Genomic DNA, 25,272 nt, shown 5'->3' with positions numbered 1-25,272 from the left:
AGGAACACTAGGCTCCCAAGGCCAACCATAAAAACGGCCATACTGGGTCAGACCAAAGGTCCATTTAGCCCAGTATCCTGTCCTCTGACAGTGACCAATGCCAGGTACCCCAGAGGCAATGAACAGAACAAGTAATCATCAAATGGTCCATCCCCTGTTGCCCATTCCCAGCTTCTGGCAAAAAGAAGCAAGGACACCATCCCTGCCCATCCTGGCTAATAGCCATTGATGGACCTCTCCTCCATGAATTTATCTAGTTCTTTTTTGAACCCTGTTATAGTCTTGGCTGTCACAACATCCTCTGACAAAGAGTTACACCATGCCAGCATGTGCCCTTAGAATGCAAGGACATCAGGGCAAGAATCCTATAGTTGCTCTGGCACAGCTCTCCAGTTGTGTAATACCAGGTATACCAATAGTGCTAGATAAACAGTCAATTGTGCCAAACTTTCTATTGAACTAACATGTCATTTTTAAGTGTTTGTTTTTTCTCTCCCCCACGAACCAAGATATACACAGGAAGAAGGAAAGATACCATGTGACAATGGTAAAGCACCAAGGAGCAACTTCCTTGTAACACTGAACAGGGAACTTATTAAAACAAGAAAAACAGCAGTATTTCTAAACCTACTCTGTCCCTCAATCTGTTTAACTGCAGAGCTTCTGCTTAGACCTTCCCCAGACCTTCCCATCTCGCTCCCTGTTTCAGATTTAGGGAACAGTAAGTACAGATATCCTCAAGGAAAGTTTCTCCTTGTATTTTTTGTGGGAGGTTTTCTGCTTATTCCCTCTAGTTTTAGTCCCTTCATCACACCTCTCCCAGTGACTAGAAATGGAAACCTGAAAACTGAGAGAAGCAGGAAAATGTGCCTTCATTCCTTACTATCCCAGTCAAGGTCCCTTGAAGTCACCTAACTAGTTCTGGTTTCCCCAGTAAGGTGGCAGACAGGAGAGTTATTAAGAAGTCTGAAAAAAAGCAGCATAGGCGAAAGTAATTACATTTTACCACTGTCAACTACTATAAAGGATGTGTCTAATGTACCAAAATGAGGCGTACTAGGTTGGCTGTATTGTAACAGTAAACACTGGATTCCGGTGACTGTAATAAATTTGGCAACCATGACCTATGTCTGGTGACTAGGAAACAAAATCATCTTGCTGGTTCAAGATTCACTAGTGCGCTGGTTTTCAACCTTTTTTCATATGTGGACCCCTAAAAAATTTCACATGGAGATGCAGACTCCTTTGGAAATCTTAGACATACAGGTTGAAAACCACTGTTCTATGGTAAAGACAACCTTTTGTGGATCCCTTAAACATAGTCTGAGGAGTCTCAGGGGTCCGTGGACAACAGGTTGAAAATCACTGCACTAGTGTAATAATTGGATGACACACAGAAGGGCTTGCAAGTGACTTGACTTTATTTCCTGGCTCCATGCACTTGACGTAGGTCAGATTGCAAAATTCATGCCCCTGTCATCTGACAGGTTAATAACCTCCAAAAAACATAACCTTCTTTTGGCTGGAAAGGAGTGGAACAAAGTACATACTTCATGGGACTATGTTATTTGGACAGCATCCACTCACCTATGGAGGTTCTTGGTGATTTTTCCTCCCTGCCCTTGTAGGTAAAATAGTTCTGGCAATGACAGCACTTAATGTACTCCCCCACTATGCAGGACGCATTTACTACGAGTGCTTCCACTGCAGCCCAGCAGATACATCTGAGCTGTTTTTATATGTATTTGGCCACACAAGTAGCTTGGTCTGAATTTTCAGGGGAAAGTGATGTGGAGAGGGGGCAGGAATAACACAAGGGGAGAAAAAAGTTCAGAACCTGTCCTCTTATCCTCACAGGAACTGTGCCTATACTTAGCATCTTTGAGGGGCTAAGGGAGATTTAAAAAAAAAATCAAATTTCATCAAGAGAACTTTGTAGACCTGAATAGCTCTTATCTCTAGAAATCTTAGTGGTTGCTTGCCAAGATTTTCAGAAGTGGGTGGCTAGTGATAATGGATGCCTAACTTGATATGCCTTGATGAGTTCTGATTTTTAGAAAGTGCAGAGCACCAATGTGCTAAAAGAATCAGACTCTTTCCTGGCACCAAAAAATAACTAGTCACTTGAAAACCTTGGCTGTTGTTCAAAAGCCTGCCCTCAATTTTGTGGTCCTGGCTTGCCTGACTCAGCGGTGTTTTAATACTTGCGACTTGTTGACAGCCACATAAGGCTATTAAGCTCCCAAAAGGAGTAAGTTTTGTTTCTTTCAGATTTTATCCCCTATCATCAAAATTGTATTTGGACTATACACTCAACACCCTGAATGGACTCAGATAGCTATTTTCAGAGATGGGGAGTTAGATTTCATAGTGGGCAGGCACACCCTTGTTATCTCCTGTGTGTGCATTGGAGTGCATATCTAGCACTGATGCACAAAAGTATCTTCAAGGGACTGCAGAGATGTGAACTATGACTATGTTCTGATTTTGTCTGTCCCTTCCAGATAGTGCAGGTCCTGAGTCTTCCAATCACAGGACAGATCATACCGACTGGGGTATATGAGGCAGGGAATGGGCTCAGAAAACTTAAAAAAGCTTTTTAATAATAGTTACTGGAGCACAGGGGAGGTGTTTATAAACCTGTCACTTATGGAGACTTATCCATCCATCTACTACAACAGGATATATTAATACTTAGAAGGCTGTTGCATAAATATCACAAAAGTTGGATTTTAAGGTTTCTTATAAACCACTGAATTTAAAATGAAGAAGCTATAGCTATAGTAGAACAGCAACAGGCTGCAACAGGGTGTACTTTCCTGAAGGATAAAAGCCTTCTACTTCACAATCTAGCCGAGGCATGTCTTGCCCTGTAATGCACACCACAGCAAGGTGTGCTACTTAACACTTGCAAAAGAGTTAGAAGCTTGGCACTCAGAAACCGCTGTGAATTAACAAACTTGCCATAGTTATGTAGAATTAAACAATAACGAATACAAAATATACAGTTAATGGGGTTATTCTCTTGCATAGACTCAAGGACAGGAAAGTGGCAATTGCTGATGCTGTTCTTATGCAATTGCTCTTTTCAGTGGGTGGAAAAAAAGAACGTTCCCCCTCCCACCACAATGGTAAATAGCTCCCTTCTGTTATAAATGGGAGCCAGTGAAAGGACTGAGAGTCTGCCTTCCAAAGGGAGGGACCTGTTTCATTTTGGTGAGATCCCCGAGGGGAAGGTGTGTGGCAGAATGAGTGCCAAACCGAAGACCTCCGCTGGAATCATCTGGGCTCCTTTTTCAAAAGGACAGGTAGAGTGTTTCCAATTTTTCTAAAAATGTGCTTGTGTTTAGGGGGTTTTAGACTGGAAATTATGAAGCCACTACTGTCTGTGACCTTTGTTCCTTGTTTCTCTTGGTCTCATTCTCTTTATTAGAAAGGGGGGCATAAAGAATATCAAGTAAGCTACATGTCTAGCACAGTTTTCCACAGCTCTGGATGAGAAGGCACTTTCACCCATGTCAGTCCCAAAGACAACACTTAGCTTTGTTTTGTTCTTAGTGCAAATGTTATATTTCAAAAAAGTTCAGTTAAATTCTGTTTGGTTTGAGCAATTGAAGCACAAGAGAAGTTTCTCTCTCCCCACACCAGCTTTGCAGACCTCAAAACTCCCTTATTACTATATTGCACACTTGTCATGAACAGAGTCTTCATTCATGGACGAATGCTGCCCTTGTAAATATGAGCAAAAAGTTGGGTTAAACATAATTACACTATAATTGTTAGAAATTTGCTGGCTTTATTTGTGTAATATGGGAGTTCTCCTAATCTTAATGACATCTTGCAGGGAGGAGTTCCGGATATACACCTGCCCGAGCACATTGAATCAGTGCAGTCATGCTTATTTCAATAATTAGTCACGGCCTACACAATGCCTCTGATGTGATTATACTTGCTTCCAGATTACACCCTCCACCATCGTATTTGTAATCTGCTTCCAAGAACAATGTTTTCTCCTTTAATTATGAAGATGGTAACTCCTCCCCACACACACGCAGATAGGAGGTTCATGGCAGCGACATAGGAAATAAATACACAAGTAAAGAGAGAATACTGGTATAGAAATATTAGCTCATTAACTTTTGTGATGCAATACTATTCAAAAACAAATACAAAGAATAAAAGGCTGGTTGGAAAATGTTTTTCTGCAGGAAAAAACATTTTCAGAGGAAAAATTAAAAACTGAAATGTTTCAGTTCTGAAGTTTTGCCGTTGTGTCTCATGTGAGTTGTAATTCAGATGTATCTTGCTCCTATTCTCCTCTACAAGCCAGGCTCCATCTCCCATAATGTATCACAGTCTCCCCTTGGTAGGGTTGTAGGGGTGGGAGGGTGAGGCATCATGGGAATCATGTGCCATGGTACATCATGAAAGATGAAGTCCAGCTGGGGGCCTGGCCCACAGATGAGAATAGCAGTATGAGGCACCACAGCAGCACTTCACAAGTGAAATGTCTCGGTATTCAGGTTTTTTTGGGGGGGGGGGGGGGGGGAGGGGAAGCAGATAATTTTAACAAATAAATTGTTTAGTCTAAAATGCAATTTTCCATTGAAAGTCAGGTTTGATGGAAATTTTCAATCAGCCCTAGTCTGTTTAGAAATTCCTACCTTGATCAGCTTTAAGCATTCCAGTGGCAAAGCTGACCACTGTCTAGGTGGTCTTCCTATATAAACAATATGACTATATGACTAAACAGTGTTATATAGAAAACTAAATTTAAGTCACCTTATTTTCAGGGGTGCTGCCCCTCTAGTTAAAAATCAATGGCAGTGGTAGGTGTTCAGCACTTTTAAAAATTAGGTTCTCTTTTGTAAGGCTTTCCTTCAGATAAACTTACTGCATAACCCCCACGCTGAGCTTTTTCTTAGGAAAAACCCTGCCCTCTTCAGCCTGCTGTAAGGCTGGTTTTTCAAAGCTGTAAGGGCATGGTCTTCAGTCCCTTTTTATTCAGCTAGCAGCATTACCCTGTGCTGTAGCCCAGTTCAGCTTTGTCTCAGAAACAAAAGTACACACACTGGAAGAGAAACAGATTCTCTTTCCAGCCTGGCATGTGCTTGCTCCTGTTACCAGTACGCTCTCTTTCTACACTCTTGTGACGGATTGGATCACAGAAACCGCCTTGGGAACTACCAGCTGATGTGCCAAGACTACTTCTGCCCCTGCTTTCCTGCCCTGGCAGCTTGGGACTTCAGTGCCCTGCCTGGTTCGAGCCAGACCCGCTAGCCCAGGGGTTCTCAAACTGGGGGTTGGGACCCCTCAGGGGGTCACGAGATTATTACATGGGGGGTCGCGAGCTGTCAGCCTCTACCCCAAACCCCGCTTTGCCTCTAGCATTTATAATGGTGTTAAGCATATAAAAATGTGTTTTTAATTTATAAGGGGGGGGGTCACATTCAGAGGCTTGCTGTGTGAAAGGGGTCACCAGTACAAAAGGGGTCACAGTACACTGTGCTAGCCTGCTGCAAACTCAGACCCAGGTCTGAACCATGTCCCCTAACAGCTGTAGGCTTAATTGAAAGAATCTTAAGAAGTGTTCCTGTCTTTAACACTCAGATGCTCAACTACCAATGGGGTCCAAACCCCAAATAAATCCATTTTACCCTGTATAAAGCTTATACAGGGTAAACTCATAACTTGTTCACCCTCTATAACACTGATAGAGAGATATGCACAGCTGTTTGCCCTCCCTCCCCCCAGGTATTAATACATACTCTGGGTTAATTAATAAGGAAAAAGTGATTTTATTAAATACAGAAAGTAGGATTTAAGTGGTTCCAAGTAGTAACAAAGTGAATTACCAAGTAAAATAAACTAGAGCACGCAAGTCTATGTCTAATACAGTAAGAAGACTGAATACAGATAAAATCTCACCCTCAGAGGAGTTCCAGTAAGCTTCATTTTACAGACTAGTTTCCTTCTAGTCTGGGTCCAGCAATCACTTAACTTGCACATTCCTTTCTCAAGAAGCTGACCAAATGCTTTACTAAGACTACTTAGAAATCACACAGCCAATATTCATAACTTTGAACACAAAAATGACACATGCATACAAATAGAATGAATAGATTCAGTAAACCATAACCTTTACAGAGATATGTTACATGGCATATGTAGCATAAAACATATTCCTGTTATGTCATATATATACATTCAAAAGCATATTTCCATAAAGCCTTATGGGGTGCACCGTCACAGCTCTCCATTTCCAAACTGTAAAGTGCACCTGAGGGTGAGGGCATGACTTGTAGTTAGATGTGGAGACTATCATTCCCCTCCTACATGCACTAATTCAGTGGTTCTCAAACTATTGTATTGGTGACCCCTTTCACATAGCAAGCTTCTGAGTGCGACCCCCCCTTACAAATTAAACACACTTGTTTATATATTTAACACCATTATAAATGTTGGAGGCAAAGCAGTGTTTGGGGTGGAGGCTGACAGCTCGCAACCCCTCCATGTAATAACCTCGCGACCCCCTGAGGGGTCCCAACTCCCAGTTTGAGAACCTCTGCACTAATTAAAGTAACATGCCCATTTATTCTTTTTGAGCGTTATTCCATTTCTGCAATCCATTCCTTAAAAAACTTACCCCAAGTATCACAAAAAATTATAATGTCTAGACTGATACAAACATGCAATACATAATGTTCTGGTTTGGCTGGGCTGATGGACTCAGAGGGTGTTAGCTGGACTTGCTTTTCTTTCTCCCTTCTCTTAATTAACCTACAATATTGTGATGTGTAAACAGTTGCAGCCTCTGGGATCCCAAGTCCAAGAATGAATGTGTATAATGTAGGGCCAGATTTTCAAAAGAGCTCAGCCTCCAATGTTCCAAATGTTTTTGAAGATCTGGCTTCAGCGGTGGGAGCTGATCACTTTCAGACATGATCATATCTCAAAAACACACAAAAAATCCGCAATAACAAGCAAGGAATTTAAAGTGTGCATGGAGTGGAATCTGTTAAGCAACATTGAGAATAAAATTCCTAACCTTTGCACGTATGAATATCTCAGTTATATACTGCAACAGCCCTGTGTATGCTCCGCCCTTTTGAAAATCAGATAGGATTCAACATTTGTAAGTTATATACACCCTCTTGTGTCTGAGCATAAGTGAAGCCACTAACTGATGCGGTTAAAAAGAAACTTACTCTGTGGGGGCAAGATATTTCATATTTGCCTATTTTAGGATTTCTTCCACCTTCAAAGGGGGAAAATTACATTTCTCTTCTAGCCCAGTTAGGTGGTACCAATCAATTATAGAATATCAGGGTTAGAAGGGACCTCAGGAGGTCATCTAGTCTAACCCCCTGCTCAAAGCAGGACCAATCCCCAGACAAGTTTTTGCCCCAGAACCCTAAATGGCCCCCTCAAGGATGGAGCTCACAACCCTGGGTTTATCAGGCCAACGCTCAAACCACTGAGCTATCCCTGGAGACAGGATATGGGAGTAGATGGAACACTGGTCTGATTCAGCATGGCTGTTTCTCTTATGACATAATTTACTGGTATTAGAATATAGCTACTTCATTTTAAATGTGTTTGTTTCAAAAACTCATTTTGGTGTTATAGAAAAAGCATCTTTTTCTACTGTGAAATAGTTTGTAGTAGAAAGATAAGAACAGACAGGTATAAACAATGACAACTTTGTTTTGTATTTCTGGCACTGGACTGGTACTCAGGAGACCTGGGTTCAGGTCATGCTCTGCCACAGACTTCCTAAGTAACCTGGGCAAGTCACTTAATCTTTCTGAGCCTCAGTTCCTTATCTGTAACATGACAATACTTCTTTTCTCCCACTTTTTGTTCTATTTAGATTGTAAACTCTTGAGGGCAAAGACTGGGTCTTTCTATATTCAGGGTGTTGTGACGATAAGCACATTAAAGATTGTGAGGTGCTCAGATACTTCAGTAATGTGGACAATATAAGTAACTACTCTTAGCTGGGGCTTGTAGGTGCTACTGTAACTAAAATAATATATTTCATTAAGGTTACCTGGACTTCTCCATTGAATCCAGCTGTCTCCTGGCAATAATTTGTATCCTAGTTGGCATGTTCTGTTCTCATTTTTCACTGCCAACAACTGAGTGCTGCAAGTCTTGCCCATACAAATAATTCTCATTCGCACACATGGTTTCATTGAAGTCAAGGGGATGGCTCTGATAAGTAGAGCTCATAAACATGAGAGGAGCCTTGCATGATGATGCCCTGAATCTGGAGTGTCAAACTTCCAACTTACTTCTATAATAATAATTAATTTAGATATCCCATCTCCTAGAACTGAAAGGGACCTTGCTAGGTCATTAAGTCCAGCCCCCTGCCTTCACTAGCAGGACCAAGTACTGATTTTGCCCCAGATCCCTAAGTAGCCCCCTCAAGGATTGAACTCACAACCCTGGGTTTAGCAGGCCAATGCTCAAACCACTGAGCTATCCCTCCCCCCAATAAAGAACTTAGGCTAGGTCTATACTACCCGCCTGAATCGGCGGGTAGAAATCGACCTCTCGGGGATCGATTTATTGCGTCCCGTTGGGACGCGACAATCGATCCCCGAATCGGCGCTCTTACTCCACCAGCGGAGGTGGTAGTAAGCGCCGCCGACAGAAAGCCGCAGAAGTCGATTTTGCCGCCATCCTCACAACGGGGTAAGTCGGCTGCGACATGTCGAATTCAGCTATGCTATTCACGTAGCTGAATTTGCGTATCTTAAATCGACTCCCCCCTGTAGTGTAGATGTACCCTGAGAGGTGTTAGCTGTGAAGTGCTACAGAAAGGACATTGCTGAATCCAGGCACACAGGAGCTATTTAAATCTGCCTGTTTTGTGCCTTTGAGGCCTCCAGCAGTCTCTCCTCCCTCATGCAGCTGTGCTGTGTACTTCAAAGAAAGCTGGGCTGCTTTAAAACGTAGCTTGTACTTAAAGCACCACCTCGGGACCAGTCAGTCAGTTCCCATTTCAACTTTTTAATTAAAAGTCAAACTGTAAAGCAGCCCGGCCACAGCTCTGTGCTGGAGCTTGGCTAGAAGCGAAATGTAATTCTCCCCTCTGAAGCTGGGTTACTTCAGAGGGACCAGGAGAGAAACTTCAAAGGCTGCTGTGTCTTTCATCCGGTCCAGTGCCAAGTTTCCCAAGCAGCCGGCCTCTGACAAACCCTTTATCTATAGATCTGAAAAGGAACCAATTTACCTTTAAAACAACTCAACTCCCATTAACGTCAGTGTGAGTGACACATGTATCAGGCAGATAGACTGGACGCAATACAGCAGCTGCCCTCTATGGCAAAATGAGTTCATTTCCAGTCTCAGAGCTGGCTAATAATTATTTTAAATGATAAAGAAAATGATCATCTCCTTTTCAATGTAATAGGCAATAGAAGAAACCGTTACCCTTACAAAGGATATAAATGCTCTTATGAACCTTGTAGTGAATGTTTGTTTCTGTATTGTTAACATCCCCTACATCCAGAACCCTTCTTTTTCTTGCATGTAAATTACTGCTTAAGTCGATGAAAGTTACATCGCTCAGGGGTGTAAACCCCTTCCCCCGCGAGTGACGTAACTTACATCGACTTAACATGGTGTCCACACTGTGCTATGTTGGTGGGATACGCTCTCCCATTGACATAATTAATCCACTTGAACAAGAGGCAGAAGTTATGTCCATGGGAGAGCGCTCACCTATCTTATCGCATCCTCATCAGACCTGCTAAATCAACGCTGCTACATTGATTGCAACGGCGCCGATGTAGCATGCTATGAAGACAAGCCCTTAGATAGAAGCTTTCAGTAATTTCATATAGAACAAAACATATACAAGAGGACAATGATTTTTGCTTTCAGTTGTTTGAAATGACCAGAGGCCGTGCTTGAGAATTCCTAGGCCAGGTTGGATGTGAAAAGGATCAATTTTGTTAGCTGATAGAACTGTTCAAACACAGAGAATGGCTAATGTTCCATTACCCGAAAAATTAGAAAAAAAAGGTGATTTTTTTTTCTTTCAAAATAGATTTTCCTTGATGCTTGTAAACTACTTTTCAAGGGCCTGGGCTCCCTTAAGGTGCAGTTATGTGCACCCATGGATCTCTTACAGCAATTTATTTTCTGTGCCCTATTTCAACTACAGCCCCAATCCTACAACTGGGTACGAGTGGGGGACCCATGCAGAGCCTGATTCATTTCAACATGGATCAGCTTGTAGGATAGGAACCCAGATTTCTTTCCTGGATAGATTTTTGCCTCCTGTACTTACATCAGAACAGAATAGGTGCTATACTTGTTTTTCTTCCAATCAAATTATTTTAGAGCAGCACATTTGCACATAATGTGTTTAATGTAAATTCTGCTCCAAAACAGGGTTTTCTATAACACGATTGCTCAGGTACACGATCTGCCTGACTTCTTATATTTCTTGTTAATAGGCACGGGAAGGAACGGAAGAAGGGCCGGCAGTGGTGAAGGAAGCTGGCCTGATTGATAAACTAACAGCTCAAGGTATTTTTCAAATGGAAAACACAAATTTAAATACAATTAACATTATCCATTATAAACACACCAACAAGTACATAAGCAATGCTCTGGCATCTTTAATGAAAAAAAAATGACTGAAACGTTTAAATAAAACCAAAACACTATGTTTGAAAATTTGCAGAAAATTGCAAAGTGCCTAAAAATCACAGAAGCTGTAGAAGTTTTGTGCTCACAATTTTTTGTCACCCGAGAGGATTCCTTAAGTGTTTTGAGACACTTACCTTCTCCGTGCAAATTGACCCAGAAGCCCCCATTCTACCCTGCCCCTCCCCTTGGCCAGCAAAAGCGTGTACTTATTTTAGATTTCTGGTGATGTCATCTTAGCAGATCCTCACTTCGTAAGTCCAAAAGTAGATTTCCCCCCCTGTCGCTTACTGTGTAACTTTATATTTCGTGAAGTCTAGCCAAAGGAGGGCTAACTATATATCAAGCCTGGCCGTTCAAATGTGTGTGAATGAAAAAAGCAAGCTTAGCTGAAAATATGTTTCCTATCCCCACCCCTCCAAGCTCAAAACCACTGGAGAGATGTTCTTCAAACGTTTCTGGAGTGGAGGGAAGCTGCCTATGTCACAGCCCCAGTGGTGCTTGGGAGGCTTAGAACGCTGCAGAAGTAGCAGAACCCAACATTTCTTTAGCGTTGAATGAGCTACTGCCTCCTCATGTGACAGAGCGCTGCCTTGTACTTGTACACTGCTGCCTACCTGGTACTTATATGGCCCCCCTGGCCATAGTATCTGAGTGCTCTACAGTATTGGATGTATTTATTCTCACAGCACCCGGGAAGTAGAGAAATACTATTAGCCCCATTTTTCAGCAGGGGAACTCAGGCACAGACAACAAAGTCATTTGCCTAAAGTTACACGGGCAGCCTGCAGCAGAGCAGGGAATTGAACCAGGGACTCTCAAATCTAGGACAACACCGTAACCAGTGCACCATTACTAATTATTATTATTGGTATTCCTGCAGCACCTTGGAGGACCTGGACTCCATTGAGCTGGGTGCTGTACAACCACAGAACAAAACACCAATCCCTGCCCCCAAGAGCTCCCTTCCCTTTAAGGTAGCGGCTAGCTCCTTCCTCACCTGCCCTTGTTGACCATCTCTTAGCTACTCAGGAGGGTGAAAGTTTGCTCTCCTACACATAGGTCTCTGGAAGCCATGCTAGTAATAGCAGCATAAGCGCCAGCCTCAGGCTTTTCAGAATGGTAACCTAGGCAAATGGGCGAGTTGGGTTAGAAGCTGCTCAATAAGGATCTAAAGAAGAAAAGCAGAGTTATAGATTAAGATGCAAACAAAAACACACATCCAAACATAAAATAGGTTTACAAATTACACGTGATTTACTCCATATCACCTGCTACACAATAATGTTCAATTGTTTTCAACAGGAAATTTTAAATGAAAAATGTACTTTCTTGTGACCTTTAACTTTTTCCTTCCACTGTGCTAATCACAGGGTGTGATGTTAAAGATTATGGCGCCTTGCAGTTTGATGACATTCCCGATGACAGACCATGTCATAATGCAAAAAATCCCAGAAGCGTTGGGCGCGCAAACGAGAAGCTAGCCAGCGCTGTGGCAGAAGTGAAGAAGAGTGGAAGAACCTGTTTGGTAGTTGGCGGGGATCACAGGTCCTTTGTTATACTTGTTTGTATAAAAGCATGAATGGCTTTCAGAGCTGCACAAATGACGCAAATGAAGAGCCAGTTCATTTTTAGCTAAGTCCTTTCAGTTCAGTTTCAAGACTAGCAGTTGTCTGTTAAATCTGATCAAAAGCCTTTCCCCATTCCAACACCCCTTTAAAGAGCTTGGTAGAAAAAATAATCAGCCATTCAAACAAGCCAAGGCAGTTTCCTACACAGCAGTGTTTGCATTTAAAAAAAATGTATGAGGAACCCTCATTCCAGCAGAGGTTAACCTTGGAGTTTTATGTAGATTTGGGTCCCTAATTTTACGCAGTGCAAATAGTTCCAGTAAGGGAGGGGTGGGTAGTTAATGTGGCTGTTCACCAAAGCACTCAAGCATGAGCGTAGCTTTAAAGAATGTAAATAGTGTTGGGATTCCCTTGGAGCTCTCGCTTCATTCAGCTTCCCAAGAACTCAGTTCCACTCTAGATTTCGTCACTCAGGTATCATAATTTGGCATACAGCAATGCTACGCTGAGTTGATCAGGGAACATCACAGCTCCAAAGTTATACAGAAACTATTTCTCTTTGTACACATTCACACAATTCATTACATTTACTAGACACTGCATCACACACTTTAGGATCAGATTGGTTAATCTGTAGGAACCGATCCCAGTACCGCATGCTCTATCCACCTGCTGTCCATTTTAGACTTCCTCTTTACCACATTCTCTACACTCCTAATTTACTTTGTCCCTTGTTATCTAGTTCATAGTAAATAGTTCCCTGGGTGTTCTCCCTCTCACTTAGCTAGCTCACTCATTGTCTTTTTAGCCTTCTGACCCATCTACTTATCTTATTTAGCACAAAAGTCCTGTTTTCAGCCTGATGATTCATTTACCTCCCTAATCCTATTTTCCAAAGAATGAGGCCTCCACACAAGTGTTAATTACTTCAGACCAGGTCTCAACAACAAAGTCTCATTCACTTCATTGGGACTATTCAAACTGTGTGCATCCTTAAGCACTTGAGACCTCCCAGCAAAGTGAATGGGACAACTGACGTTCTACACATGCGTGAGTGCTTTTCTGGATCAGGGCCCAAATTACCATTCTCGACCAGGGCATCTGTGCAGTATGTGAACTTGCTAGCCATTCTCCTGCCAATGCTCCAGAGTTTTGCCCTGTGCTTCTGTGAGAGTGCTGACCCCAAGCTCAACTCCATAGTACACAGGAAGCCACACCCTTTCCTTTTCCAGCCTTCCTCTTCCTGGATTCTCCCCACCCAGAAGAAATATAGCATTTCCAGTGCATGAGGAGCCTTCCTTGGCTGCATTGTGGGCTGCAGATTTTCATCCTCAGAGAATGGTTTGCAACAACAAATGCTTTTACAAATAAGTTTAGCATGGTGCTGTGAGAAGGAAAATATGTTGTGTGCTGTGCCATGTAATGCCTGTGTTTACGCACAACTCTCTGTCTACTCAGCTTGGGAATTGGAAGCATATCTGGCCATGCAAAGATTCACCCTGATCTTGGTGTAATTTGGTTTGACGCCCACACTGATATTAACACTCCATTGACATCATTATCTGGGAACATGCATGGGCAGCCTGTGTCTTTCCTTCTGAAGGAACTGAAGGACAAGGTAATACAATTGCCATCACCTCTTTACATTGCAAGTATCTTGGAAACTTGTCCTAAATGGATGTGGGTTCTGCTCATCCTCTGCTCCCCCAATTACTACTGTAACATTTAGAATTAGTAACCGAACACACCCGCCTGTTTCCTCATATTGGGACCCCTTCTCCCCCATGGATCACCCATGGCTCCTGTGGGCAAGAAGTCTGGCAGTCCCTGCCCTGAACCCTTGGGGTCAGCCAGGAGCTTCAAAGCTCTGCCTCTGGTCGGGAGCCAAGGTAAAGGAGGACCCCCAAGGACCCAGTGTCCTATGGCTCTGATTTACGGGCAAGGTTTGATCTTCAGCCTGCTCTCAATCCATCCAACCTTTCTACACTCACATTTTGGGCTTTTTAAGAAGTCAAGCCTTATTCTCTCCCCTCCCCACCCCACTTTGAGGATGAGGCTGTTTGTTGGGGTGTAACATAGTAAAAATAAAACCTCTTTTGATCCTCTGAGATGCCTGATGTTCCAGGATTCTCGTGGATAACCCCGTGCCTGTCTGCTGAAGACATTGTGTATATTGGACTAAGAGATGTGGACAATGCTGAACAGTGAGTCTAGTTCCTCTCTCAATAGTGCTCAAAAGCCACATTTCCCTTGCCTAAATGGATGTGTGGTGTTGCTGCAGACTGCAAAGTAGGTGTCTCCTTGACCAGTGTGAGGCTTAATGTGATGTGATTTGGAAACAACTGGCTAGGCAGCAGTACTGCAGAAAATAATCGGGGGGTTGGGGGGAAACAGGATAGAATGGATCACAAATTGAATATGAGCCAATAATGTGATGCGGTTGTGGAAAAAAAATCTAATATTCCGGGGTATATTAACAGAGTGTTGTATGTAAGGCACAAGAGGTAATTGTCCCGCTCTACCTGGCCCTGGTGAACCCTCAGATGGAGTACTGTGTCCAATTCTGGGCATCACACTTTAGGAAAGATGTGGCTAAATCAGAGTGCGTCCAGAGGAGAGCAACAAAAATGAGAAAAGTGTTAAGAAAACCTGGCCTCCAAGGAAGTGTTAAAAATAAAATGTGTTTATTTAGTCTTGAGAAAAGAAGACTGAGGGGGGTCTGATAATAGTCTTCAAATATATTAATGGCTGTTATAAAGAGGATGGTGATCTATTGGTGTTCCTGTCTATTGAAGGTAGGGCAAGAAGCAATGGGCTTAATCTGCAACAAGGGAGATTTAGGTTAGATATTTGGAAAACTTTAAGTATAAAGGATAGTTAAGGACTACAATAGGCTTCCAAGGGAGGTTGTAGAGTCCCTGTCTTTGGAGGTTTTTAAGAACAGATTAGACAAACACCTACCAGGGATGGTCTAGGTTTACTTGGTCCTGCCTCAGCCCGAGATTTCTATGATTCTATGATGGGAGAAAATAAAGTAGAAAATAGGCCCTCCTTCCCCAAAGACAGCCAGCCAATGGACAAAATCTTCAATATATAAATCAAGAATTGCAGGGAGAAGACACTATCTTTAAATATCACCTCACCTCAAAAGGTCATGCTAAATTCACCAGAAGTAATTTCCCTCCCCTCCTCTCATATTGGATTCCTCTGCTCACGTTCATAAGTGAAATGTTGGGGGAAAATCCAGTGCCTAAGAAGACTTCCTCCCAAACTGCTCAACCCCTTTTTGCTGACTGAATGAAGCCTGGACCCACAGCCATCAACACATCTTCTTTACCTTTGGCTCTCTCCTCAAACCAGATGCCTGCTCCTCTCCTGTGCTGAGGAGTCTCTCCAATTTCTTCAAAGAGAAAAGATGCAATCCAGCAAGAACTCTCACCTTCCTGCCCATCCCCTACCCTGTACATTTCATCTTTTTCACTCCAGTCTGTCTCACAGGTCTGTCTCCTCTTTGTTCTCTAATGCCCAGTCGATCCTCTCTACATCATCTCTTAGCTTTCCCTACTTTTCTTTACCTCCTCTCTTATCCTCCCCCACCCATCTGGTTCTTTCATCTTCAGTCATCTGCTTCTCCAATCAAAAACCAACTTCGATCAACTGCTCCTGCCTGTCCCCTCCTCTGTTTGTCTAAACCAGCACGTGTATAAATACATACGTTTTAAATCCAAATTTAAGAACTTAAATATTGATTTGTAAGCATCTAAATGGTGACTTAAGGTATCCAAATTCCAAACCTAAATACATATTTCAAATGTAACCAATATAGATTAGGTGCCTATATATGCGCTTAGGTACCCAAGTTCAAAAATTAAGCACTTCAATATAAGCAGAATACTTTACTCCTCTCTCTTACCTTTATAATTCATTCACCTGGTTGATAATTTGTAAGCAGAATTAAAATGTAAAATTTACTTAATATTTGTACTTAGTTCTCAGATGGAAGATAACATTTCAGAGATCAGTACATTTACAAAATGCTGAAAAAACAATGTACTTTTAGTTGCATTCATAAGCCGTTAATGTGTCTGCCATGTCTCTTTCAGCTGTATTCTGAAATCTCTGGGTATTAAATACTATTCGATGACTGAAATAGATCAACTTGGGATTCGGAAGGTGATGGAAGAAACACTTTGTTATTTGCTGGCCAAGTAAGTAAAGAAACTATTTCTTTTTTTTTTTAATACAGAATAAAAATTACACTGCAACCCATGCTCAAAAATGGTCAGGTAAATCACCCCAGAATTTTGAGATCCCAGTCAGTCACTGGAGTGCTCCAGGGATGCTGAATAGATACCTGCCAGGACAGTACAGCAAAATTGTTCTAGGGCAGTGGGAAAAGAGGTCCTCTATATGTAATAGGACTATGTGATTGTGTTAAAGTTCAACAGATCTAAGAGAACACAGCACATTTTGCCTAATACTCATGCATATAAATCAAGCCCAATTTATGTACTGACAATCTGAACCCAAAGATCAGAAAAACAAAATTTCTGCCCTGACCGTTACAGGAGACCCACTAAGTATTGTTGATCCTATGGTCAAAGATCACTTCAAAACTCTCCTGTATGACATACATTTAAAACACAAGTGGTTCATTTTAATGGTATTTAAATTGGTATCTAATTTTAAAAGTTTGAAGTGAATACTCAAATCCGCCCAACTGGCTGCTCACAACTGTGTCCAAGTCTCTCTTTGGCACTGGATGAGTACAATGGAAGTCATCAGGCACTGGTCTAGGCCCCTGGGTAACTCCAGAGGCCTCTAGTGTCTTCATGCCATGTACTTTATGGCAGGGACTCTTTGTTGTTTGTACAGTGCCTAGCACTATGGGGGTTTGGTTCATGTCTGGGGCTCCTAGGTGCTACGGTAACACAAGTAATAGGTGCCTCCATACTGGCTCTAGGGTGTTCTTCCCGCCCACAGATCAAACAGAGCTAGGCTGCTAGGGCTTCCCCCATCTGCTGCTACCGTTGGAACTCTCCCCTGCTCAAGCAGGGATTCCTTTCCATCCTTGGGGCCTACAGTCTTACTGAGGGCAGTGAAAAAGGGTAGTAGTAACAGGAAGGAGTGATAGGATTACATTTAAAAAACAGCACAGCTTTAGGCAGAATTCAGGGAAAGCTTCGTCGCAGGGAGATTGTAAGACTAGAACAGTCTCACATCGGGAAATGGTGACAGCATCATCAATTTAGCTCAATTTTGTTTATTTTTCTCTAGTGAATATATTCACAAAAATTCACGTCCCGTGACCTGTCCATGACTTTTACTATATACCCCTGACTAAAACTTAGGGAAGGGGGGGGGCAGCTCGGGAGGGCGGCCCGGGGGGGTTCCACAGGTGTTCGGGGGAAGGGGGGTGGAGTTGCGGCTCAGGGGGTGCCGGGGGGGCTGGAGCAGGCTCCCTACCCAGCTCCTGGGAAGCAGTGACCCCAGCTCCTAGCTCCACGTGCTGCCTCCGCTCTGCCCCAAGTCCCGGTTCTGCAGCTCCCATTGGGAACCGTGGCCAATGGGAGCTGCGGGGGTAGTGCCTGCGGGCGGAGGCAGCACGTGGAGCTAGGAGGGAGCGGAGTTGCTGTTGCCCTTCTGGGGAGCGCCCCACCCCAGGTAAGCACTGCCCTGCACCCCAGCCCTGAGCCCCCCCACACCCAAACTCCTGCTGCTGGGGACCTGGGGGGCCCAAGACTGCTCCAGCACCAGCCGCTGTAGAAGTCACAGAAGTCACGGAATCCGTGACTTCTGTGACAAACATGGAGCCAATTTACAATCTGTTCCTTGCTTCACTGTGCTGCAGTCCAAGGCAGTATGTCATTTCATAACTTCTTTATGTGGCACAAATGTTTTCTAAGTAGGACTCAAGCAAGAAGCCTCAATCAGCGGGCTTAAGTTTTTCCATTGTTTGTGAAGAACGTTTTCACAGGACCACTTTACAGCTTCTGTTTAATTTTATTCTTTTGCTTTCCACCAATAAAGTAAGAAGAGACCAATTCACCTAAGTTTTGATGTTGATGGCTTGGATCCCTCTCTGGCACCAGCTACAGGCACCCCAGTTCCTGGAGGAGTGACTTTGAGAGAGGGTATCTATGTAGCAGAAGAACTTTATAGAACAGGTACAATAAACACCTGAAAATTCTTAATACAGGTTTAGATTTAACATTTGCCATGTCTACCTACAGCATTTGAAGTGTTATGGTGAGGGATTTTCCAACTTTGAGGTACATATTGGATTTTTGCATTGCTTTAATATAAGAGGAATTCACACATCAAATAAGAGAATGTGATATTCACTATTGCATAGTAGTCATGTAGGATGAAGGCTGATGAGCTCACAGTTTAGCTGTGGATGTCCAGAGTAAAACCTGAGTTTTAACTATAAATTAAGACCTAAATAAGTGAGCATTGCCTAAGACCTTGTCTACACTAAAGGGAAAAGTTGATCTAACCTACGCAATTTGAGTTATGTGAATAGATCCACACTATTTTTTGAATGACGTGAATTAGATCCACACTACGCGACGTCGATGTGAGACATTCTCCCGTCGACTCTCCTTACTCTTCTCGATCAGGTGGAGTACAGGAGTTGATGGGAAAGTGATCGGCGGTCGATTTAGCGGGTCTTCACTAGACCCGCTAAATCAACCACAGATGCATCGATCGCTGCAGCGTTGATCCTCTGGTAAGTGTAGACACGTCCTCAGCCATACCTGCCATTAAAATTACAATAGGTTGTGGCTCTGACTAGGAGAAAGAAAAGGAAAAGAAAAAGAATCCTACTTGCCATGCTTTATTTGGAATCTATGGACTGGGTAGTGACACAGACCTGGCAGAGCTCCCATTGCTGAATACTCAGCAGACTCCTATGTTTGAAATTCAAGTACTGGGTCGTGCATGCTATTAAGCCCACTGAGTCTGAGAAACAGGATTGTCAGGCTCTCTTCCAGTTTGTAGACTCCCTGGCTGGTACCCCTTTTTGTAAGTAGGACCCCATCATCCAAATGCAGTAGGCTTCAAGACCAATGCTGAACTACCACCCCCAAGTCTCATCAATAACTTAAACATACCCTTCCCCCGACACTTAACTCAGCAAGCGTAAGAGACTTAAGATGTGTGCAAAAGTAACAAAGCCTTTACAAACATCTCTCACCCTCCTTTGTCCTCACCACGCAAAGCCCTTTGGGTTTTGGTCAGTTCTTTTAATGTCCCAAGTCCTTCCTCTCTCCTGCTCAGTCTTGTATTCTTGTCCTGGTCACTGAGAGGCAGCTGCTAAGAACAGGCCATGTACGTTTATAACTTTAAGCCCGCTCTGACATGGGAACCTCCTGGTCTCCCCGTCAGGTGATCAAGGCCCTCCATTAGGTGATCCGTTTTTTGGTTACCACTCACCAAAGTCCAGACTGGAAAAACTGGTTTCTTGCAGCTTGCAACCTTCTTTAGTGTACCCATTGTATTGCCAGAGAGAAGTAATTCGATATTTACAGCCCTTGACTGCTTTGCAATGTACACTATCACCACCTCTTGGAATTCCAGTCCAAAATAAAGGCAAAAAGACAACAGGGAAGGCACAACGTTATTGTAGCTGTGTCAGTCCCAGGATATTAGAGGAACAAGGTGGATGAGCTAATATTGTTTATTGGACCAACTTCAGTTGGTGAGAGAGACAAGCTTTCAAGCAACACAGAGCTCTTTTTCAGGTCTGGGAAAAGTATTAAGAGTGTCACAGCTAAATACAAAATCAAACGGATACATGTAGTTTAGCATAAGTATCTGTTCTAAGGGTCTATTCAAATCTAAACTTTCAGGAATACTTTGCCCACAGCATTCTAAATAGTGAATCCAGATGATGTCAAACCAGTGTGGTCACATGTGGTAATATCACCTCACCTCTTTGCCTACAGATTAAAACAACATTAGGATTGAACATTTAATCAAAGCAGAGAAAGTGTCACCCTCTTTTAGTATAGGAAAAGAAAACGAAAGTATTGCTGAAGACTGGAGCTCATTAAAATTAAAACTGGAGGGGACAGAATAGTGAGTTAAATAGCAAGTTTTGAATACCTAGATGTTCTGGACCCAAAGGTTCAAATATCCTCTAACATCTCCTCATCCTTCCTTCAGAGAGATTAACTGTACCATATAGCTTACTCTCTGTGCAGGGCTTTTGGGTAAGACCTTTAACTGAGGTCCTGGCTGCTCTCATAGCACATTTAGCATGAATAGGGATTTACTAATTTCTACAGGCTACATTTCCCATGCTGTCCCTACTTTGTAGCACTCCGGTCTCTGCGTAGCTGTTGCACTCCCACCACAGCTACCTGTGTGTTTTAGTGGCATTTAGTTTGTGATGTGCTTTGTCAATTCACTGGAATGCGGGTGTTTGATAAAATGTAAAAACAGACACAAAGAAAGTTAGAAATCACCTGCAACTTTGTAGTATGGGACCCCCAACAGGCATAGAGCTGATGTAGCTGGCTCCTATGACTTCTTCTTTACACCCTTGGCTCAGATGACATATTGGGGGTGGGACTGAATGGGTCCTGGGCACTAAGAGGAAGTATCCAGAGCATTCTGCACTTTGGCTATACCTCAGGTAGTGTATGAACTCTTGGGGACAAAGCTAGCTGGTTCAAATTAGAGTAGCCCCCCAACGATGCCTGAGGCTGAGGATTAGAGTCATAACTAGCTGTCTGATATCAGCTCCTTGTTGTTGTGTCCAGCAGAAGATGAGCAGAATATCTGACTCTAAATAGCTGCTTTGTTAACGTTGATAAAGAACAAACGCAAAACCTAACAGGGGGAAAATACATCCTGCCTTGGAACCTCTGTGGTAATGAGTTTGGAATTTCTTGACCTGAAAAGAAAATTATGCATCAATTGAAAGTTTTCTCAGTATAACTGTCATTTGTTATTGCAGGGTTGCTATCAGCAGTAGATATAATGGAGATCAATCCGGCTCTTGGGAAGACACAAGAAGAAGTTAACACAACGGTCAACACAGCTGTTTCAATTATCTTATCCTGTTTTGGTAAAGAACGTGAAGGTTCTCATAGTTCCAGTTACCGTATACCCAAGCCACAAAAATCCATCTGAACATATATAATTAAGTTCCAAGAAGTTTTTCAGTCCTAAAGTATAATATTTTGTTAATGACAGTTGCTTACTGAATGACTTTGGTAACCTCAAGCAAAAAAATCTTTTCATCGAAGCTCAGTCACTAATGAGACAGCAATTCTCACTCATGCTACTGGAGGCTGGTGAAGTAAAGTGTCAGATTTGCTCATACTGTTTTCTACTTTATGACAAATTCTAAAAGTCAAGTCAAACCATTTATTACCACCATTGCAGTAAATCACATTATTACTTCTATTTACTGACCTTGTTTTCATTGCTCTCTATAAAGTTCCTGGTTCGTTAAAAAGAAAGTGGACATTTTTCTTATGCACTAAACTAAGTTTTCTGGAAGAGATTGCAAACTGTTAGTACTAGATAATCGTTCAACAAATTTCTACATGCAAAAACAGCCCACTACTTAGTAACATTACTTTAGCTCACCTTCTGCATTACTAAAACTTGAGTCAACACATCCAACATGTTATCTTACAAATTAAAAAGAAATCGACATTTTAAAATACCAAGTAACTGGATTTGGGAAGTAGTTTTATAATGGGTATGTATGTTTCATTATAAATGAAATATTAATTAACTTTATATTGAAATTTTGCAGACAGACTAATGTACAGATGTGCTCTAGGCATTATTTTGGGGAAGTTCTATGGCCTGTGTTCTACAGGAGGTCAGAATAGATGATCACAATGGTCTCTTCTGGTCTCGGAATCTATGGTTTCATAGAACCATAGAATGGGAATGCACCATGTGAACTCCCTCTGGTGGCTAATAACTAAATTGAACTTTTTCCAGAGACTGAACTCAGTTAAGTCAGATAACTTTGGCATTACAGACAGTTTTGTTCAAGTCTTACTAGATGAGTTTCCTCTGATCAAATACATTATATACAGAAATACCTAGGGTGACCACATTTCCCTAAGGGAAAACAGAATACTGTGTGGGATAGCCCGAGCCCCTTCCCCCCCCGCCAAACTGCTCACCTGAGCCTTGCGTCCCCCCCGCGCGTGGAGCTGGCATCACCGCTCACCCCCTCCCCTGCATGTTCCACCGCACCCCACCCCACTTTTTTGATGAAAGTGGGCATTTGTCCCATTTGCTCTTGAGAATTGATAAAGTTGGCAAGAGCAAACAGGAAAACATGCCCACTTTTGCCAAAAAGTCAGGACAGCTGGGATAGGGCTTAAAAAAGGGACTGCCCTGGCCAAAACAGGACATATGGTCACCCTAAAAATACCAGATCATTAAAAACAATCATGCGTGCATGCCTCTGCATTCTCCATGCTGCCTCCTACACAGAGGACAGTCTCTCAATTCTTATGCAGCAGGCCCTTCTTTCACCTCCCGCAAATCGGATTATTCATACCTGCTGTGTTTGTCACAAACATTAACCCATGCTGCCATTGCCTGGGCAGCTGAGGGTCTCACCTTCAGGTTTAAACTCAACGATCAGCCACCCAAATGTAGGTCTGAAATTGTACACAAACTATGCTTTGCTGTGATAGTCATGTAAAGCATTAGCAAAAAAGCACAACTTCTAACCTAAAGCATTCAGTCCAAAGTAGGCAACGTTAGGCAAACAATCATTTCTTTTTAGACCACTGATGGTTAAGATAAGAGATTAAAGGACACTCACATCAAACAATGCTGGTATCTGTTTCTGTTGGTCAGGTACCTTATTCCAATGGTCTAGGGCAGCAGTTCTCAACCCACGGAAGTAGCACACAACTGCAGCCCAGCTCAGCTGTCTGCTAAAGGCCCGCCTGCATGCCAAGGGTCTGCCGGGTTCCCAGCAGTCTGGTGTGAAGGGGTCCGAGCTGCCAAGTGTGGAGGGGTCCAGCCAGGCTGCCCCACCGCCCAGGGTGGCGGGGATGGGGTCGGGGCTGCTGGCCTGCCCTGCATGGTGGGAATCCGGAGTCACGGCTGCTAGCAGGCCCCGTGGGGTCAGGGGCTCCAGCAGGGTCTGGGTCTAGGGCAGTTACCCAGCCCCATGAGCTCTGGGGTCCAGATCCAGGGCAGCCGGCCCACCTCTCATGCTCTGGGGCAGCCGGCCAGTCCCGATGGGTCTGGGGCTTCTGGCTGGACTGTCAGGGTCCAGGGCCTTATTGAAATTCCAGGAGGCAGGCGGGCAGAAGCCCATCCACATCTAAAGGCCCCTTTCCTAGCCTTGTAGGAGGAACCACTGGACCTGGGATCCAACTGAATATGGGGGGACAACTAAGGGCAGGGAGTGGGGGTCAGGTTCAAAATTAGGGATGCAGATGGGGACACCGAGCAGAGAACCCCAGACAGCCCCACGGCTCCTCAAAGCTGTCTAGGGAGCCAGCAGATGCCACCCACAGGAACTCTGCCCGGATATGAGAGACAAGGGAGGAAGAGAAATAGGCGCCACAGTCGCAGAGCCCCTCCCCGTCCAGCATCCTCCTCCTGGTATTGTATATATGGCCACTTTGGAGCTTGCCAGTTCGCTTTCAAACCGTGCCAAGGGAACAACTCTACACAGCAGGAGAAGGTTGACTAGGAAGTCTCGCAACTTCATGGGGCCATGGACAGGGTGTGCATATTTGAAAAGGTGTGGGGAGAAGAACAGCCAGAACTTCAAACAGAGATTCTGGAGGAGCCGGAATAGGGGCTGCAACCTGACGCATTCTAGATAGACATGCGCCAGGTTCTCCCTCACACAGCAAAAGGGGCAGGCATAGGAGATGGGGGTGAACCGCGCTAGGTACACGCCCGTGCTTACGGCTCTATTGGGGAGCCACCAACCGACATCCTGGGCAGGCCATGGGACTAGGGTGGAATATAGGCTGATCCACTGGGGTTCCTCACCTTCTACAGATGGTAGACGGTCCTACCACTTGGTATCGTGGTGGGACACGATGGTGAAGAAGTGAAATGCGTGGAGAATGAACGTGTAAAGTTGTTCCCTTGGTGTGATTCAAAAGGTATCCGGGGTGGGCAGCTGGCCGGCCATGTGGGGCCCGGGGCAGCTGCATGGCAAGGTCCAGGGTAGCCAGCCATCCCCGCGGGGTCCAGGGCAAGCAGTGGGGCGGCCCACGCAGCGAGGGACGGGGTCAGGGCTGCCGCTGCTCTGCCACCTGGCCCCTGTGGACCACAATGTGTAATCAGTTGAAAACCACTGGTCTAGCGCAACAACCTCGGAAGCCTGCTAATGAGCTTTGCACACACATCAAAAGGAGACTATATCCCAACACTTATGTATTTAAAAAGTACTTAAACCCATTGGACAGTAATTCTACCACCTAGCTAAAGACAGAATGACTCAGGAGACTGTTAATGGGACAGAGAGCCTTTCAGCTTTAGGTCACAGGTTCCAACCCAGGCTGGTAGTGGCCAAACATGATCTTTTGATGGCCTCAGTCCAATTTCACTTTTTGTCATCTCTGCATAGGCCAGGAACTGAAGGAGCTTAGACACTGAGCTACTAAACCCATTTATGTACACAGGTAGACATTCGATAGAGGGAGAGGGCTAATTTATATTGTTGCAGCTTGCTTAGCGAAGAAACAAAAGATTTCAGGCTCCAATTTTAAAAGGTGAGAAAAACCTCACAGGTTTTAGGGTTCTCAATAGCTCTAAACATTTGCTCCTAAAGGCAGGAGGCCAAATTCTCTGTTACTCTCCACGCAAGACCAATGACTGTAAATAGGTGCTACGCAGAACTGCAGATGTACATTCTAGTCCCAGGCCAACCCAAAGAATTATTTCTACATAGCATAGGACTATCCTGTAGTGTGTGCACACATAGTAGTTGCTATTGTTCGGTCAGAAGGCACACACGCATCAGTAATGAAGCTTGATACTTATGCAGCATTTTTCATTCATACATCTTAAA

General features: G+C 43.6%; 1 protein-coding gene across 1 annotated transcript; it reads left to right on the top strand.

The window, feature by feature from the left end:
- Nucleotides 1-3,151: 3,151 nt before the first annotated feature.
- Nucleotides 3,152-21,715, top strand: ARG1 (arginase 1). Its single transcript, XM_034765649.1, has 8 exons — nucleotides 3,152-3,308; nucleotides 10,476-10,548; nucleotides 12,042-12,216; nucleotides 13,698-13,857; nucleotides 14,349-14,443; nucleotides 16,343-16,447; nucleotides 18,270-18,406; nucleotides 21,208-21,715. Exons 1-8 carry the CDS (start codon nucleotides 3,156-3,158, stop codon nucleotides 21,381-21,383), a joined length of 1,074 nt encoding a protein of 357 aa, XP_034621540.1. The 5' UTR covers nucleotides 3,152-3,155; the 3' UTR covers nucleotides 21,384-21,715.
- Nucleotides 21,716-25,272: the final 3,557 nt, after the last annotated feature.

This window comes from Trachemys scripta, chromosome 3, assembly GCF_013100865.1.
Source record: "Trachemys scripta elegans isolate TJP31775 chromosome 3, CAS_Tse_1.0, whole genome shotgun sequence".
NCBI lineage: Eukaryota > Metazoa > Chordata > Testudines > Emydidae > Trachemys > Trachemys scripta.
The sequence above is the reverse complement of the archived record's forward strand: the minus strand, read 5'-3'. Positions and strand labels throughout refer to the sequence as shown.